General features: G+C 42.3%; 1 protein-coding gene across 3 annotated transcripts in view; it reads left to right on the top strand.

Annotated features, from left to right (window-relative positions):
• The first annotated feature begins 3504 nt into the window (after positions 1–3504).
• The window catches only part of LOC129323748 (protein mono-ADP-ribosyltransferase PARP14-like), a 43116-nt gene continuing 26712 nt past the window's right edge, over positions 3505–19908 (top strand). For 2 of the 3 annotated variants that reach the window (XM_054970386.1, XM_054970388.1), the window contains exons 1-8: positions 3505–3717; positions 5697–5830; positions 8656–8689; positions 9531–9655; positions 9778–9811; positions 10105–10293; positions 11240–11500; positions 12388–12624. In XM_054970386.1, the coding sequence (XP_054826361.1) occupies positions 3525–3717; positions 5697–5830; positions 8656–8689; positions 9531–9655; positions 9778–9811; positions 10105–10293; positions 11240–11500; positions 12388–12624 (1207 nt within the window). In that variant the 5' untranslated portion in view covers positions 3505–3524. The remainder of the gene's footprint in view (positions 3718–5696; positions 5831–8655; positions 8690–9530; positions 9656–9777; positions 9812–10104; positions 10294–11239; positions 11501–12387; positions 12625–19908) is intronic. The other variant, XM_054970389.1, reaches the window with a different exon arrangement.

The following is a 19908-nucleotide window of genomic DNA, read 5'->3' on the forward strand; positions in this document are numbered from 1 at the left end:
TATTTACCTATGCTGCATTTCCACCCCAAAGATCCCCAAGGTGGTGAATGTTAAAACACTAAAATATTTCAAATATTTAAAAAGAATTTTAAATCCAAATATATATAAAATATGTACAAATAAATATAAAACACATGCTCAGGGAGGTTGACTAAGAAGATTACCACCCATCTAGGGTTCTCAGCAGGGTGGATAAAAATCAATGATTTTTAAAAAAAAAATCAAAAAAATCAGATTTTTTTTATTTAAATCAGATTTTTTTGATTTAAATTGGATTTTTTTAAATAAAATGCTTTTTGAGGAAAATATATTACCATCCAAAGGTTATTCCATCATGAAATAAAGATTAGTTTTTAATTATGTAGAATAAGGCTGTATATGTTTTTTTGGTAAATAAATTCCATTAATCCATTCACAATGTCATGCTCTTCCAGAGGTTTTTGTAAGATTATTGGGCAGTTTCTCTGCCTACAAGATATTATCACAGATGCTTGGTTTTGCAGTTCTCAAAACTGAATTTGTGTCAGCTCAGCAGAGATCACATGCCTCTTCTTCACAGCAAAAATGTTATAACATGAACAGAGTTGAGAAAAAGACCTTAATCCTATTCTTCTACAAACCTATGAAGACAGAATCAACCCCTCCAGTGCTAAGTTTCAAGAAGTTCAGTGAATAGAAACAATATTTTTCTGATTGTTTGGAGTGGAATAGATCTGCACGAGAAGAAACTAAGTGTGAGGAGGGAGGGGCACGCAGTACAAAATGAAAGTGAAACTTTTTGAGCACAATACTGCACAAGTCTTTGGATCTTTTGTGTGTATGACCTGAGGTTTATCACTTTCTTTCCTTGGAGGAAAAAACCTATAATGGCAGCAGGCCCTAAAAGAGACCCAGTTTGGGAATACTTTAATGAAGTTCCTTTACCTATCGGTAAGGCAGGCATGCGTGCAAAATACAAACACTGCAACAAAGAAATTCAAGGCCTGGTGGCCCGAATCAAGCCTTACTGACTAGTGATTTAAATCGTGATTTAAATCAGTTTGATTTAAATCAAATCCACCCTGGTTCTCAGGTTGTCACCTATCTAGCCTCGATGGCAGGGGCACCTGAAGCAGGGCTTTGGAAGATGACTGGAATGGTCAGGTAGGTTCATATGAGACTAAGTGGTTCTTCAGAAATGCTGGCCCTGAGCTATATAAAGTCTTTAAAAGTCATTACTAGCACCTCAAATTGAGCTTGGAAGCAAATAGGGAGCCAGTGTAGCTGGAACAAGACTAGAGTGATATGGTCCCTATGACCTATTCCAGTCAATATTCTGGCAGTAGCATTCTATACTATTTGAAGCTTCTGACAGTTGCATGTACAGCATACAGCAGTAATCTAACCTAGATGTTACCAGGACATGCACCACAGTGGCAAAATATTTCCTGCCCAGGAAGGCGTGCACCTGGGTCACCAGGCAAAGCTGGTGAAAGGCACCCCTGGCCCCTGCTGCTACCTGTTTATCCAGCAGGAACCTGGCTCCAGCAACACCCCGAAGCTATGAACCAACTCCTTTTAAGGGAAGAGTGAATCCATCTAGAACAGGGTATTTTAGTTTCTGGGTGCAAATCTTTCTTTTACCATAGCACATCCATTTTATCAGGATTAAGTTTCAGCTTGTTACCTTTCATCCATCCCAAAACTGCATCCGGGCACCTTTTCCTCCCTGAGATCTGGAAGAGCAAGATAGAGATGAGTGTCATCCACATATTGGTGGCAGCTTGGCCTCTTCCAGCAGCTTCACTTAGATGTTAAAAACTATGGGGGACAAAATGAAACTTTGCAGGACCCTATAGGCCAGAGGCCAAGAAGCTGACCAGCAGTTCTCCCAGCACCACAGTCTGAAATCTACCTTTGAAGTAGGACTGAAACAACTGTCAAACAGTGCCTCCCACTCCAAACCCCCCAAGTCAGTACAGAATGATCAATGGTATTGAAAGCTGTTGAGAGGCCTTGTCCATCATCGGGCAGAGGTCATGCACTAGGGTGGTCAAGGTTGTTTCAGTCTCATATTCAGGCCTGAAACCAGACTGGAACAGATCTAAAGAATCTGCTTCATTCAGGAATCCCTGAAGTTGCCCAGCCACCACTCATTCCAATTGCTTTGCTGAAGAATGGTACATTTGAGACTGGATAGTAGTTATTCAACTCTCCTAGTGCCAGAGTAGGTTTCTTTAGCAATATACACAGCACACCACAGCCTCCCCCTCCCTCAGGGAGGCATTTACTATCTCCTAGACCAATCTGCCAGACCCCCAGCCAGATTTCAGCAGCCAGGAGGGGAAAAGGTCATGCAATGAGGAGGTAAGTCTCAGTCTTCCATGAATCTTGTCTATACCCAGATCGAAGAATAAGCATTGTTTTTGCAGTTGGAATGGGCATTTGGAATGTATGTGGGTTGGCTGATGGGAAGCAGAGTCACTGGGTGGACTTGATATAGACACTAGAGTGATACAGATTGATCTGTTGCTTTTAGGAGCACCTTCGTCTGTGTCTATTGGCAAATAAAAAAAGTTTACAAAGTCACCGTCTTCAAAGGCTCATTTAAAAGAAACAAAACTAGCTGGAAAGTTTCTCACTGCTTGGAGAAGAGTGGGTGGGATGGACCTAGACCTCCTCACTATCTTTCTTAGTGAAGTGGTAGTGGTAGTGGTAGTGGTAGTGGTAGTGGTAGTGGACTGACTTTGTACATGACAGAATGCCTTTTTTTTTCAAATATGGGCTCAGAGGAGCTGCAAAAAATGTTTCCCACAAACTCATACTAGCCTGGAAGATGGCCCCCTACTTGCACTGGATTCATGCCATGGTAGTATCGAGACTTGACTACTGTAAAGCACTGTAACGTAGGTCTCCCCTCTAAATTAACGTGGAGACTTCAGTTGGTGCAGAACACTGCAGCTCTGCTGCTATCGGCGGGAGAATATTTTAATCAACAAGGACATTTCATTGCTGACCTAAAAGTAGCAATTCTCAAGCAGAGGAAATTTCAAAGGAAAATTACAATTTGAGATTGCTGGAACTGAGTTTGCAAATTTGGAACAACGGACTTCCACAGGGTTTAATCGGGATTTTAGATTCTTCTCGCATTATACATGCTAATTTTGCACTTCGTAGTCAGGCTCCAACAAGCTAACCACAACATACATTGTAAGATTGCAGCTAGTTGCTTACAAATACCCCTCCCATCCTTTGCCTGGATTATGACTCCTTCCTTTTTCTATTCCTGCTATCTGAGGAACAGAGCTCTGACTCTCCAAAGCTCACACCTTGGAAATCTAGTTGGTCCTGAAAGTGCTACCGGACCAGACTCCTGCTCTTCATTTCTAATGAGGCTCTGCTTCCGCCACTCCCTTATTATGGAAGGCGTTTCAAGGCGAGAAATAAAAGGGGAGGTACGACGGCTGGGAAAAGAAATCGAAAGTAAAACGACCTTTTGCGTACAGCTGGGAAAATTTGCTGGTGGGTAAGCATTTCCTGCCAACATGGCTGGGACGGAAGCTTTTCTTTTCCCTCTCTTGGTGGAGGGGGATTGGGGCTCCAGTCTCAACGTGAGAGTGAAAAACAAACTCCTGCGCTACTTTCAAAGTCCGAAAAGGTCGGGTGGAGGAGAGTGTACGATCCACGCGGGATTGCGCCCAAGGGAGCAGGTTATTGTTCGCTTCGCGGAGGATGAAGGTAGGTGGGTCGTTTTCGGACTATCGGGAAGAGACGCTGTGTTGATAGATTCTAGGTTTACGTAGAAGCTGCGCGGTGGCTGGCTGCAATGTTAAGCAGTAGTAGCATGTTCGAAGAGGTGCAGATGAAACTTCTCCGGAGTCTTCTAAGAAGTGGCACAGCGGGGAGGAGGGTAATACCAGTAAGTTATATATGCAGTTTGATGCAGGGAAAAAACATGAATATTGTAGAATAAGGCTTGTAAGTCTGTAATTAAGATTTTATGGAGGCAACTATAAACAGAATTGTAGTTTCACTTCTAGCTTTTAGCCTTGGCTAAAGAGGCAGCTGATTCCTTGTTAATGTTCGATGCCACTGTGGGGTTTTTAAAGTGAAAAATAATAGCTATTTCCTTGGGTAATAAGCGTGAACAAGGTATGGCATAAACCAAGTAGTTCATAATTATATTTGGAAACCAAGGAGTGTGGTTGCCAGTTTTTATTCCTCACAGCTGTTCATGAGGGTGGTCCTCCTGACAAAGGAGCAACTGTAGTCAGTTCTATCAATACTTTTCTACCACGTTAGCCTTTCTGCATGCTATTACCATTTAACATTCCTTCTTGAAGCCTTTTGCTGGTTTCTCATCCCGACCCTGGCTTCTTGTCTTTCCCTTCAGTCTCTGACTTTTATTTGTTCTCATTCCAACTACCCTATCTTGGCTTCATTTTTCCTTGCCCAATTTCAGCTGACTGTCTGTGTCCTGCTCTTGCTGATATACTACCCTTTCTTCTCCCTATGCCTGGAATAGTCCCTTATGTTGAACTCTTTTAGTTGGCATACACTATTGACACTAAGTTAAAGTATTTGTCTCTGAACACAGATAGTTTCAGGTGGGTAGCTGTATTGGTCTGCTGTAGAACAGTGAAATTTGAGTCCATTAGCACCTTAAAAGACCAGCAGGATTTTCAAGTTTATGAGAATCAAAACTCCCTTCTTCAGATAAAAGTAGGAAAAGAGATCCCTGAGCCTGGATATTCCAGCCAGAAGGTGGGAGAGATGTAGCAAAGAAGGCTGTCAGGATGTAAAGGTACAATGTTTAGAGGAGAAATTATCAACTGTAGTGAGATAAGAATCCTACTATCTGTTCAGCTGATGGGTTCATTGTTCTGAATTTGTGAATGAACCCAGTTTCATCAATTGCACGTTATAATCCTCCGCTTGAACTTCTCTGAGGACAGCCACTTTTAGGTCAGCAATGGAATGTCCTGGAAGATTAAACTGTTCTCCCACTGGTATTTGAGTGTTGTGATTTTTAATGTCAGATTTATGTCCATTTATTCTTTTGTGTAGGGACTGACCTGTTTGTCCAAAGTAGAGAGTGGAAGGACATTGCTGGCACTTGATAGCTTATATAACAGTGGAAGATGAATAAGTAAATGAACCTGAGATGCTATGACTGGTGTTGTGAGATCCAATGATTGTGCTGTCGGAGTGAATATGGGGACAGAGTTGGCATCTTGGTTTATTGCAGGCCCCGGTCCTAGTGTTAATGTCAAGAAGTATATTATTGTGAGTGATAAGTTGTTTACATTTAGGGGACTGTCTGTGAGCAAGAAAAATGGGAGTACCAGGGGGAGACCATTTTAATCTTCTAGGACATTCCATTGCTGACCTAGAGGTGGCTGTTCTACTTGGATCCAAAGAAGGGAGCTTTAACTCTCAAAAGCTTATACTCTGAAAATCTTGTTAGCCTTTAAGGTGCTATTGGACTCGAATCTTGCTGAACTAAATGCTGATATTGTTTACCTTCATCTTCCATTTTTTCCTCTCTTCTTTCTGACAATATTTAATTTGAGAGGTCTTCAGGGTAGACCCCCTGCCTCATGTTCTATAAAGCAGCATATAGGTTGAAGGCACCATATAAACATATTTGATCTTGCCCGTGCCTCCTGTTTACAAACGAATAATTCAATTTTTGGTTTTCCTCCTCTGTATTTTAGTGAGGCAGAGAGTTCTTAGCATGGAGACTCATGAACTTGACTTGCCAGGGAAAGAGAAATTAAAGCTAACCGTCTCAGTGCCTGTAGTGGTAATGGATGACAGTGAGTCCCAACAAGAAACTTGCCCAAATCAGGTAAATATAACAGAGTAGAAGCATTTGGAACTGGGCAATCTTTTCTTCTGTGCTATTCCTCTTGACCATTTCAGGGGACAAAGTTACAGGGAATATAGTCTCTCTTTTACATATATAGCCACAGCAACCCAGAAGAAATTCTCACTCATGGAGGCCAAAGTAGGAGCTATCACTACTGCAGAAACTGCTGCAGGAATTAATTTAGACCCACTTATTGTCTAATACATTGTTTTAAAGACTGTTCTGAGGAATTTATTTTTATTTTATTTGTTATTTATAGTCCGCCTTTCTCACTGAGACTCAAGGTGGATTACTTAGTGTGAGATTAGTACTATTAGTGGCAAGGACAAGGGCAGGCATTTTCATACAGTGTCAAGAACATTTCCATAAACAATGCCATAGAGTAAATGAATATAGTTTCAAGAACATTTCCATAGACAATGTCATGGGGTAAAAGAATATAAGTTTACAAAGATATAGTATTAGCAAGGATCCAGTATGAGGTTGAGGAATTGCTGAAACAGAACATAATCAATTCTAGGACTTAGATTGAACAACATAAAGCACAGGTAGGATATAGGAGTACATATTTAAAGCAACAGATAATATGTAAGGCAACATAATGGTGAAATCTATGGTTTCTAACTCATTAGCGAAACATCTGGGATCCTTTTCCTACAATACTGCCCTCTTAGCTGAGAAAAAAGGCCTTTTTGAATAATTCAGTTTTGCATTGTTTGCGGAAAGCCAGGATGGCGGGGGCTCTCCTGACCTCCTCAGGCAAGCTGTTCCATAGGGTAGGGGGTCACCACAGAGAAAGCCCATATACGGGCTACTGTTGATTTTGCCCATGTACAGGCTGGTACCTGCAAGAGACCCTGTTCAGATGAGCAAAGCTGCCATGGAGGGACATGAGGAGAGAGGCGGTCCCATAGATTTGCTGGACTAAGGCCGTGAAAGGCTTTGTATGTAATAACCATTACTTTGAACTGAGCACGGTAACTGATAGGTAGTCAATGGAGTGACTGTAGGATGGGAGTGATGTTCAAGCTCCTGTTCACTCCTGATAATAGTTGAGCCGCAGCATTTTGCACCAATTGGAGCCTCCTAGTTAACTTAGATGGGAGACCAATGTATAATGCATTACAATAGTCAATTTTTGATGTTACCATAGCATGGAATCCAGGTGACCAGGTCGGCTGTGCCAAGGTAAGAAGCCATTTTCCAGGCTAGAGTGAGATTGTAGTAAGTGTTTTTTGCAGCTGCCTTAACTTGTTTTTCTAGTAGTAGTGCTGGATCCAGTATAACCCCTAGGCTCTTAACCGAGTCTGCAAGGGTCAAACAAACTCCTATCGAAGGTGGGGAGTACAATGTTTTTCAAGATCTCTGACTTCCCAACAAGCATCACTTCAGTCTTGTCTGGGTTCAATTTTAATTTATTTTTCAGCCATTTTACTACAGCTGTCAGGCAGCCAGCATTCCAATGAGTCAATAATGGGGAACAAACTTCCCTAAAAGACTTCCTGCCCTTTGGACTGTTCTTCTGTTCCAGTTGGCAGGCGCAAAACAGTATTGGTGTTTACTCCAGAATCAGTTGACATAGGGGTCACCCATCACATCTCACTGGGGCTTATATGACCTAAAACATGCCCCAGAATCCTTGCAAGCAAATGGTGTCGCATGTCAGATGTATAGGGATTCTTCAGTAGATAAGTCAATGCAGAAAGGACTGTTTAAGAGTTTAAAAGCTATTAATTTGTTCTAGGTAATTTGTATCATTTTCTGCACACCCAAGTCTCCAGCATAGTCAGAATAGATTGTCTAGGACATCGATGGCGAACCTATGGCACGTGTGCCACAGCTGGCACACAGAGCCTTCTCTGTGGGCATGTGAGCCAAGTTGCCGATCGCTAGGTCCAGGGCTCATTTGGAGGGGGAACGCCTGCAACGGCGTTCCAGTAGCTCTGAGCAGAGATCACATAAGTTTTGGCCCTGCCCACGTGATTCCTTTTCCTCAAGGCTGCCTCCCTGCTGCCCGTCTCTTTAGCAGTAGGAAGGAGGCAGCAGCGAGGTTGCTGGGGCTGGCTTTCTAAAGAAGAGTAAGCTGCTTTAACTTGTTTTACTTTCAGTCGTGGCTCTTGAGCAAGAGAGAGAGAGAGAGAGAGAGAGCTTGCAAGCAGGGCTGCTGGTCTAAAGAAGGGCAAACTGCTTTGATTTAACTTGCTTTACTTTCATTCATGGCAAATGAGTGAGCGCGAGAGCAAGAGCAAGAGAGAGATGTTAGTTGGAACAACTGTATGAGTTGTTTTTTCTTAACTAAAACCTCAGTATTCAGGTTTAATTGCAGTGCTGGCACTTTGAAATAAATAAGTTGGTTTTGTGTTGCAGTTTGGACACTTGGGCTCAAAAAGGTTCGCCATCACTGGTCTAGGAAAAGTTATTAGCTAGTTAAGGCTATTTAGATCAGTGTGATTTTTTAAAATTGGTTTTTCCCATGCCAGAAGTTGGATGAGGAGCAATTTCTGCACTGACACATGCTCAGATACTGTTTTGGTTTTAATAAATAATATATTTTATATTTAAATTGCCCTTGTGAATTACTTACCAGGGATACACACACACCCAGCCTGGATCTGGGAGTATTAGCTCTTTGTGATTGGGATGGCCCCTTTCCCTCTCCAGCCGCTTCTGCAAGTTTTGAGTTGGCTGATTGTAGCAGGTGGGGCTGGTGAAGGAAGCTGTGTCCCTTACAGGATAATGTCATAGTTTGTGGGGATAGAAAACATTTCAGCTGATTGACAGCTAACTCTTTATCTCTCTTTTAGGAGTCCATTCAAACCAGTCATACTCAAGAGTCCAGTAAGTTACTTCAAAACACCTTGGAAAATAGACTGTTGTATGCAAGCCTCTTCCACTTCTGTGTGAAAGACAAAATATTCTTATAACTCTTAATGGATCTTTGTCTTGTAGTATTAAACTTATTTTACATAAAAGCAATCCCTGCTAATTTCAGCAGAATTTACAAGTGTTGCCATATTTGGCAATAAGCAGCTTTGCTAAGGTGCATACTCAGTGAAATAAACAAGATATGTCTTTATTCTGCTCCTGTTGCAAGTATTCTTAGCCATGTGTCCTAACATTTCCTCAGGTGTGTGCCATTAATGATAGATTAATTCAGTTTTAGAATGAAGCCTCCAAATAAGTACGCTTAATATTTCCTGCTTTTTGAGTAAGAGGTACATTCAAAAGAAGGCAAGGTTTTCATCAATCCACAGAAAAGGAGATAGGCAACTTTAATACACATTGGGGAAAATCATTGCAGCGACTATTAAAATGCTCATAGCACTTAAGCAAGGCCTGCTTCTCAGTCCCTGTACCAGACATTCTGTGTATGTTTTTAGCAATATGGTGAATGATTTATTTTTTAAATGCATGTATGGGAGCGGGGGAGAAGTTGGCATAACCACTCTGTCAGTTTGCACACACTTCTATCAAAGTGAAAATCTGGGTGAAAGAAAGCGTATCATGAGAAGCAAGTGTGTAGCTGGAGTTAGCTCATGTAGCAGAGTCCACAAAGCCTGGCATCAACCCCACTGCAAAGCTTGTTCAAGGACATAATGGGGTGTGTGTGTGTGTGTGTGTGGTAATATGCTATCTTGCAGTGCTTTATCTCTGAAAGTTTCGTGGATCTGCCTTTTAGTGAGGCAGCAAGAGACTAATGTCAAGGCTGTTGACTCGGATCAGCAAGCAAGAGCAGAACCTGGAGTGCCTGCATCACAGCCTGAAACAAACATCTCTGCAATGACAGTATCCAGGGAAGATCAGGTACGTATAAAAGAAATGTTAACCTCAAAGAAGCTGCAATATTGAAACTAAATGTAAATTAGGTGGCTTCTTTATGGAAATTACTCCATTTCTTTAGTGAGTTACTGTTTTTCTGTTTTTAGGAGTCCAACACAACAAATGTGTTTGAAGAGAAAGGTAAGGCTGAAACCAAATATCTCATCCAATAAATATGAAATAGTTATAACATACACAATAGAATAACTTGTTTGTTTCTAAATCCTATGTGTGTTTGTTTTTTTCTAATTTGAAGTTCTTTCCTCTTAGCTTTTTCATGTTTTAATGAGGAAATAGGATGGGCGGGGGAAGAGTACTAATTTTTAAAAAACTGTGAAAGACTGTTCCAACAAGGGTTTGAGTTTTATGCTGATTGGCTTATAATAATTGGGAATCACTGTGTCTTTCCTTGTCTTTTTTAAAAAAAAATTCAGGCTCTCCAGAAAGTGAGATAAGAAAAAAGCAAGAATTTTGTGTGGAGATAGTGACAACTGCAGAAGAGGAAATTGAGGAGGAAATTATGGAGTTGTACTTTGAAAATAAAAAGTGGTCTGGTGGAGGACCCATTAAGTCCTGCATTAAAGATGGCCAACGGTTTATTGTTACTTTTGAAAAGGAAGAAGGTATTTTTATAAGGACAGTCTTTTGGGATATGAGGCCTAGTTAGCGGAGGACCCTGTGTTGGGGAGAACACAGGTTAAATGTGGGTGGGGTTCTGTGTACCTGAAATAGAGAGGTTTGAGTGAAATATACCCAGATGGGCTGGTTCATAACCTAAGTAGTCATGTATTCGCTTGAAGTTTGACTGTGTGTGGGCTGTTTGAATGGCAGCCATTTTGTGATCTGTCCTATGTAGTGAGGCAACAGTAGATAAATGTTTCCTAGGGAATGTGTTGTAAATAGGTTTTAGGCTGTTAAAGACATTCAGGTTGTCTTGATATTTCTGCAAACATACATAAATTGTAAGATGTATATATATTCCCCTCCACCCATTTTTTATATTGAACATCCAGCTTGATGAAGGATTCTGCATAACTCAAAAGACTCACTGTTTTGTATTGTTCAGGTTAGTCTTGAAAAAACAGTATTGTAATGCTGTACTGTTTTGAACTGTTGGGTCCATGGGACAATGACCCCATGGAATCGTTGGCTTTGATTTCACGCTGGTACATGCTAATCTTATTAAACATCCCAAGTAACAATGCTGGTTTAACCAGAAAGCTGACTGCATTGTCCTATGAGACCTCAGAATTGGTGCGCTTACACATTAAGAGCAAATTGTGTTGGATCAAAGAAGGTCATCCCCCTTTCCTGTGAGAAATATGTATTGGGCGTTTTGATCTGCGACCTTTCACTGTTGAGTCATTAGGATAAAGATGAACTAGAAATAGCAGTCAAGTGCTTTTTCAAGATTGTGTGCTAGAAATAGGGAGCTTATGTGTGATCTTGAGCAGACGGGAGTGAGGCAAGTTTTAGTTCCAGAATATACTGAGTTTGACTTTGGCTTTGCCATTGAGTTTAGTGGCAGCATTCAACATTCTATTTTTCCTTCTGCTTCTCTCCAATCAGATGCTCGAGAAGTCTTGCAAAGAAAGAATCATTCAATAAAAAAAATTGCACTTCATGTCCAAGAGTGTCTGTCGGAGACTACTCAACCACATTGGCTAACTTCTCTAGTTGTGCTTGAGAACATACAAGAGATCGTAGACCAATGTATCCTGATTCTGTTGGTAGAAAATGTCAGTGGCTTATCAGAAGAAGATCATGATTTCAGTGTGGAAATGATACCTGAGAAAAATATTGCTGTAATTTCTCTCATCAAGCCTACTGGTAAGAAGAAATGAAGAACTAAGCATAAGCAAGAGCAAGCTGGTTGTAAAACTAACAGCTAGTAGGTAGATTGTAAGGGGAGAAGTGGCATCTACTGAAGAGCTGTGCATCCTTTCCCCCGCTACTCCCCTCTACTTTAGTTGCAAATGGATGCAGAGCAGCTCAGAAGTGACCCTTCTTAGCTGAACAAATAGCTACTCCTTCAGTTTGGCTGACATTCTTCTGGATTGCCATCTCCAAAAGACAGAGTTGGAGTCATATTGAAGTACTTCAGGAGGGAAAGATCTTTAAATGGGGGGGGGGGGCTGATCACCTAAAAAGCCACATGTGTGCTTTGAATCTGACTGAGGAGTGAGGCATTTGGCTGGTGATTCTGCTTCATGTAATTTGAAATAACGCCACGAGTATTGCTCAGCATGTAATGTTGCGGCTGTTCCAGGACTACTATGCTTCTTGCTTTAAACATCTTAGCTGTATGGATGGAGGTGTAATATAGGAAACCAGCTGAGAGTGTTGATCCTTGAGCATATGCGTTCTTGGAACAGGGTGAATTGATGGCAGACAGGGTAGTTCAGTAGGTCTTCGTGTCATGGGAAGAAGCTTGATAAATTGATTTTCGGAATGAAGATACAAGCACCTGCAGGATAGGGAGGTGAACAGAGACTGCAGGAGATTTGGTAAGTGGGGGGAATTAATTGGGGGAGTGGAATATGCTGTTAGTGTATACTTTTTAACACACACACACACACACACACACACACACACACATATATATATATATATATATATATATATATATATATATATATATATATATATATATATATATATATATATATATATTATAGTGGTATAATTTTTAAAATATTTTTTTAAAATCTTCACAGACGTAGATAATTTCATCAAGGCATTCAATGAGCACCGTCGAGTTAAGCAACTAAACATGTCTGCACGTTCTTTGGAGGTGACCAAAAGCATTCTAGTTGAAAACATCCCCTCGGACATCACCAGTGATTTTATTGTTGTCTACTTTGAAAGCGAGACTCATGGAGGTGGGCCAGTGTCAGAGGCTAATTATCTTTCCAAAGAGAATTCAGCCATCGTTACTTTTCAGTATAGCAAAGGTAATGTGTCATTATATACCTTCTGAACTATATTTGGGCTATCAAACCCTACACCCAAACCCTGGCTATCGCAAACGAGCAGAACTTTTCCATAGGAGTCTCAGTATATTGACAGCACTTTTCAGGAGATTTGGAGAAAGAGCTGAGGGGGGGAGGAGGAAAAAATATTAACCTTCTCTAGTTCCTAGAAGGGTAGCTAATTAACAGTAACTTGCTTTTCTGAATTCCTGGTTTCTGCTTGAGAGGACTACATTTGCATGAGTAGGGAAGAGGACGGGTGATTGAGAGGTATCATGATATACTGACATGTGCCTAGGTAGAGTTAAAGGTGAAGGTGAGCAAGCATTTGCCTTTCTGACCAGAAAGCAAATATTCATTGAGGAAGTGAAATGATCACAGATTAGACAACTGGAATCAAGTCCTGCTCAGCAAGTTCTGTCTGAATAGTTGTGAGAGCTAGCTGTGCCATCCTGAGACTAGCAAATTGATGTTTTGGTTTCTTTTTCACAAATTCCAGACACATTGGTTTAGGTCACAGTGGTGACCAGAAAGCTTGACATCTGGAGAATAGAAGAGAGAATGTTGGTAATGAGAAGTGCTGTGTAGACATCTCGGGTCAGTTAAGGCCCAAATCTTGAAAAGCCTAGTCTACTCTTGAGCTGTTGTAGCATCAGGCAGAGAAATGCAGAAGATCGGAATGGATGGGAGGGGCCGCAGCACAAATCGCTCTGCACCCAAAACTATACTTGGCAGCCTTGGGAAAACTGCATTCTTGAACATATTTGAAAGCATCCTTAGTTGGATGGGCAGCAACCTGAAGAAAAATGTTCTGACCCTTTAACAGAAACTTATTGAATGGTGATCCTGATCCTTAGAAATGATAAATAGGGAATCTGCAACAACTTGCAGGGATCATTTCATTTCCCCCTGTATCTCTTTCCTCATTCTCTCCTGGCTGATGCAAATCCTCTCCCCTTTCCCTGTTTCCTTCTCCTTCCCACACACCAGCTAACTTTTCTTTTATCTGCCCTTCCCATGTCTTCAGCTTTATCCATTATTTATTTACTTCATTTACACTGCACATTTTTGCCCAGTAAGGATTCATAGCAGCTTTTATTGTTTTTCATTTTATCCACACAACAACCCTGTCACGGCTACAGACCCTCAGTGCCTCGACCCAGCTTAGGGGAAGAGCCAGCAAAGGTCTATCAGCCGGGCTAAACAAAATTAGCAAATTGGCAAGAGAAGGAAAGTCCCTCAAATGCCCTCAATTCTGCCACCAGTCCCTCAGGGTTCCCAAAAGCTTTAGGAGGAGAGGGACACCCTCCAAGCCTATTAGGGAGCTAAAAGGAGCAAAGTCTACCTAGCAAGGTTGTACTTGCAGGTAGAGTACACAGCAAAATGTTATTAGGTAGGTGGTTCACGAGAATGAGCAAAAATGGGTTCGGCAAAGTACCTTGAGTTTTGAGACCCCAAAGTCACACACCCAAACACAAAATATAATATAATTATTTATTAAGGTGCAAGGTCACATACAATGGTACAAGACAGACTGTGAGGAGTAAAACAAAAATACCTATAGCTTTATTTGCTCTAACTTATACATACCAATATCATAGTAGAAGTAGATTGTCAAAGTTGTCAAGAAGGCAAAAGGCAAAATCTCTGGTCACAGAGGCAAAATCAGTCAGGCTTCATAGCACAGCAAAATGGATGGGTTCAGGAACGTCCATCCCCAGACAGAGCCAGTTTGAGAAACTGACCGAGTTACAATAGTGGTTACTGCAACCCAGACAGAATCTGAGGTCCATTATTGGTAATGGGTTTTTTATGCCATTCTTGCCACCCGAGAAGGGAGGGCCGGTCCACCAATCGGCTAGCAAGAGTGTGATCTCATAGTCAAAAGTGACTGTGTGCAAAAAAGGAGTTAGGTGTATGGCTGCAGTCCAAGACACCCCCTCCCATCTTGCAGGTGCAATTAGTTTCATGAAGCAAGAATGTTAATTGGTTTACTGTCTGGCCATGGAGGTTCTCTCGCTCTGAGTGTCTTATCTAATCTGCAAGGTCAGAGTGTTCGAGAAGCGAGAGGCATCTCCGTTCTCAAGAGAAACGGCTAGAAGCAGAAAAGGGGGAGTTTGTGGGCTAGAAAATGTCTTAGAATAGCAAGGCCTCTTGACCAAAGTTTTAAGCAGCCATTCTACCTCAGAAAGGCTAAATACAAAAGAAAGTTAAGCATTTTTCTCTACATCTTCCCCCTTCAGGAGATGAAATTACTGGGTTTACTCAAATTTCATCTAAAAACTAAAAGAAAAATGCTAGTAGTAAAAAATGTGCAATATTAAAAGACCCGTATTTCCAAAAGGCATAAATAAAACACAAAAGGATGGGTAAAAACACATAAAAACAGTAAAATGAGGTAACTTAAGAAATTAGCAGCCACTGTGAATGCAAGAGGAAGAAAAAATTTAAAGGCAGTGTTTTACATTTGGAAGCAAAGCAAAATATACTGTAATTCAGGTAACAAGAGCAGTTACAGAAAGTAATCAAGGTTAAACAATTTAACCAGCAACATCACAGTAAATTCTGGACAATCTGTCAGCCACAATGTTTTCAGAACCCTTGATATGTTGCACAGTGAAATCAAAATCTTGCAAAGCAAGGCTCCATCTTAACAGTTTCTGGTTAGAGTTTTTAACTCTGTCTAACCAGCAAAGTGGGGAGTGATCTGTTTGAAGTGTAAACTTTTGTCCCCACAAATAGGATCTTAGCTTAGTCAGAGCCCAGACAATTCCAAAACACTCTTTTTCAATAGTAGACAAGTTACATTCTCTGGGCAGCAATTTCTTACTCAAAAAGACAACAGGATGTAAAGTTCCATCAGGCCCCTTTTGACACAGGACGGCTCCAACTCCAGTTTGGCTTGCATCTGTTTGCACAAAAAAGGGTTGAGCAGGATCAGGAGCAATCATTACAGGGGACTGCATCAAACAAGCCTTCAAAGACTCAAAGGCAGACTGACACTGAGCAGTCCAAACCACTTTAAGAGGCTGACGTTTTTTGCACAGATCAGTGAGTGGTGTAGCAAGGGTAGAGAAATGATTAATAAATCTCCTGTAATAGCCAATGAGGCCCAAAAAGGACTGAACTTCTCGCTTAGTTTTAGGTACAGGCCAGTCCAAAATACTTTGCACTTTAGCCTCTAAAGGCTTAATAGTACCACCACCAACTCTATGGCCTAGATAAGAAACTTCTGCTAAAGCGAACTGACATTTGGAGACCTTAATAGTAAGCCCAACATCTCTTACACGAGTCAAAACTTGAGACAAATGGTACATATGATCAGACCAGGTATCAGAAAAAATTGCCACATCATCTAAATAGGCACAAGAGTACTCAGAGAGGCCCTGAAGCATGGTATTAATTAACCTCTGAAAGGTCATGGGCGCGTTCTTCAGGCCGAAAGGCATAGTAATAAATTGATAAAGTCCCAGATGAGTGACAAATGCAGATTTGATAGAAGCATCTTCGTCCAAACAGACTTGCCAGTAGCCTTTGTTCATGTCCAGAACAGAAATGTACTTAGCTCTGCCAAGCCTCTCAATAAGTTCATCAATGCGAGGCAGAGGAAACTGATCAGAAACTGTAACAGCATTCAACTTCCTGTAATCCACACAGAAACGAATCCCTCCATCCTTCTTAGGGACGAGCACAACAGGAGCAGCCCAAGCTGATTGAGAGGGCTTGATAACATTCAGATCCAACATTTCCTGGATTTCCAAAGCAATATCTTTAGCATGCTGGCCACTAACACGGTAAGGATGGCTAGCAACAGGCAAAGCATCTTGCGTATTGATGGTATGTGTTAGCAAAGAGGTTCTTCCTGGACGGCTAGTGAAGACATCAGCAAACTTTTCCAGAACAGCATAAAGTTGAGCAGTTTGCTCAGATGACAAAGCAGAATCAAAAATAATGCTGTCAATGCCCCCAGGGTCTTTACTCTCAGCGAGCAAATCAAGGGGTTGATCAGGCACATCTTCAGTACACTTCAGAGCAAACATGCCAGGCAATCTCTCATGGTATTTTTTCAAAGAGTTCACATGATATAGCTTAGGCTGAGGGTGAGCCTCAGGAAAGGCAACCAAATAATGCACAGCACTCTCCTTTTTGACAATTTCAGCAGGACCAGTCCACATCACAGCCATTTTATGCGGTTTAACAGGGCTGAGGACAAGGACCTCATCATTAGGGAAATATTCTCGAGGCACAGCTTTTCTATCATAAGCCCGCTTCTGTAACGTCTGGGCTTTGGTCAAATGAAGTTTTGCAGATTCCCAAATAGCAGCCAAAGTCTCTTTCAGCTGGTGGAAATAAGTCACAACAGACATAGGCTTCAATTCAGACACGCCTTCCCATTGCTGGCGAAGCATAGTCAAAGGAGTATTCAGAGAGCGGCCAAAAACAATCTGATTAGGAGAAAAGCCCAAGCTCTCTTGCAAAGTGTCATTATAAGCCCCAATCATAAAAGGCAAAGATTTTTCCCAGTCAGGGCCAAAGTCCAATACATATTTTCTCAGCATCTGGCCCACTGTACGATTAACACGTTCAGTCAAGCCATTTTCCCAATGAGCATAAGGGATGGTGACTTGATGTTCAATCTTAGCAAGCTCAAAAACTTTTTTCATTAAGCCACTCACCAAAGAAGGTCCCATATCTGATCGGATGGTCTTAGGCAGACCCCATCTGGAAGCCACAACAAGCAGGGCACGCGCTACAGCAGGAGCAGTGATGTTGGTCAGGGGGGTCACATCCAGATAATGCGAGGAAAAATCAATAACAGTCAGGAGAAACTTCTTTCCACTCCTGGACGGTTTAGCAAGAGGTCCAATAATGTCAATCCCCCATTTGGCAAAAACTTCCTCCACTATAGGTGCCGGTTGCAGAGGGGCACGAGGGTGGTCTGCAGAAAATCCTTCACGTTGACAGACATCACAAGTCTTGACATAAGCAGTAACAGCTTGGCACACTTCAGGCCAATAAAATGAGCGGCTAACTTTCTCCAACGTCCGTTTAACTCCAAAATGGCCAGAAAGCAAATTTTCATGAGCTAGCTGCAAAACTTTCTCCCGGAACGGCTGAGGAACGACAAGTTGTTTGATGGGAGTATCAAGTTTCTTAGCAACATATTCTCTGTAAAGCAATCCATTTTCCACAAGGAATTTCACTCTGGGTTGGTCAAAGCATCTAGGAGATTTCTCCACAGCTTCCCAACACGATTTCAAAGAGACATCAGCCTTCTGGGCTTGAATAAACAGTTGCTCATCAGCAAAGACTTGAGAATTTACAACAGCAGAGTCAGAAGGTTCAGGGCACGCTGGCCGGTCAGCCGAAGGAGGAGCAGTTGCTACAGCAACAGGCTGGGCTGACACACTAACTTCACAAAGTTCAGGCTTTTGCTGTTGTTTAAGTTCAGCAGGCATGCAGCAAAAGGATTTATAAGCTAAGTCATTTCCAATCAAAAATGCAGGAGTAGCTGTATCATGAACTAGCACAGTCAGTGATCCATTATAGAACTTATATTCAACATGCACATTCGCCAACTCCTTCTGAATAGGCTGGCTAGAATAAGGAGTAACTGTTAAGGTTTTACCTTGCAAGAACTGGTCAGGTTGCACAAGTTGACGTTGAACAGATGAGACGTCGCTCCCAGAATCTCTTAAGCCAGAAACTTGAACAAAGTTAATCCTCAGTTCATGACTAAATTCCATTTGAGCCCAATTTATTTGCTGTGGGTCAATGAAAGACATAGCAACAGGTTGGCTGGCACTGGGCGCAGCAGCAGAAACAGAAGCTGTAACAGGAGCCGAAGGAGGCTGTGTAGGCTGGGCTGGCTGAACAGCAGTCACAGCTTGCTGGACAGGCACCGTAGCATCGTCTTCCCAATTCTCAGGCTGAGAGGCAGCAGGAGCTGCTTGCACAGTTCGAACACGAGTAGTAGAAGCAGGTGTACTAGTCTTCTTTTGTCCTTTGGCTTTCAGGACAGGACAGTCCACAACATTATGTCCTTTTTCCTTGCAATAGAAGCACAGACCTGATCGTGGTTCCAAACGTGGTCTCACAGCCACAGTGGGGGAGGTGATCTTCTTTGCTGAAGAGGCGCTGCCAGTCTCAGAAGCTTTAGCTGGCTTTGAAACTTCAGCAGCTGGACGAATAGTCCCTCCACTTCCCACTGCAGGTTTTCCACCAAATCTCTGCCTATGCAGTTTCATCTTTTGGGCCAATTCAGCTGCTTGCTCTAGAGTTTGAGGGTCCCAATCCTGGACCAAGGCAGTAAGGTCTTCAGGCAACACTCTGTAGAATTGCTCTTTCAGCATAAGCTCTTTTAATTGCAGGAACGAGTGGACACCTTCTGCAGCAAGCCAGCGGTCCAAATTCTGGGAGAGTTTGGCAGCAGTTAGATAGTAGTTCTCCTGGCTACGCTCCACTCTCCTAAAGGCCCGCCGGTAGTTCTCTGAAGACAAGGCAAATCTTTGCAAAGCCAAAGTCTTAAACTGGGGGTAGCTTCCAGCAGCTTGAGCAGGCAAATTCCCCAGCAAGTCAGCAAGGACTCCAGTAACTTGAGATCTTAGAATCAGCATATAGTAACGATTAGGGACACCCAAGTCCTTACAAGTCTGTTCGTAGAGCGAAAAAAATCCAAGAGGATCTTGGCCGTCTTTAAAAGTTGGAAACAGGCGCCGGTCAAAAGCCCACGGCGAAAGCGGTGGAGGTCGAGCAGGTCGGACGGGGGAGATGTCTCTGTCAGCCGGTCTCCTCGGCCTCGTAGACTCTTCCTCCTCCTCGTCGTCTGCTGACCAAAAATGCACATCTGGCATACGTCTTCTAGAAGGTCTGGGCAAGGAAACATCTTGGCGGGTCCTGTCTCGGGGACTCGCAGCTCTCTCTTCCACATCCTCCTCAGACCATAAATTCACATTGGGCCGTCGCCTACGCCGCCGCCAAAATTCATTCTCCAGCTCAGTCTCTGAATCACTACGGCTCTCATCCTCCAAAATTGCTTGTCCTTTAGTTCCAGCAAAATGCCGGGAACGGCTTTTTGAGGGCACAGCATCCTCAAGATAGTCCACAGGAGTAGTAAATTGAATCTTAGCACGTGGAGGCGGAACAGGTCGGTCGTCTGTTCTCTGGTCATCTTGCCAAGGCTGCAAATCTGCAGGAGTAGATTGCTCAGTAGCCCGTGTCTTGGGACGCACAGGGGGAGTAGTCTGCAAGTCTTCCTCCCGATCA

Source organism: Eublepharis macularius, chromosome 2 (genome assembly GCF_028583425.1).
Source record: "Eublepharis macularius isolate TG4126 chromosome 2, MPM_Emac_v1.0, whole genome shotgun sequence".
Lineage (NCBI taxonomy): Eukaryota > Metazoa > Chordata > Lepidosauria > Squamata > Eublepharidae > Eublepharis > Eublepharis macularius.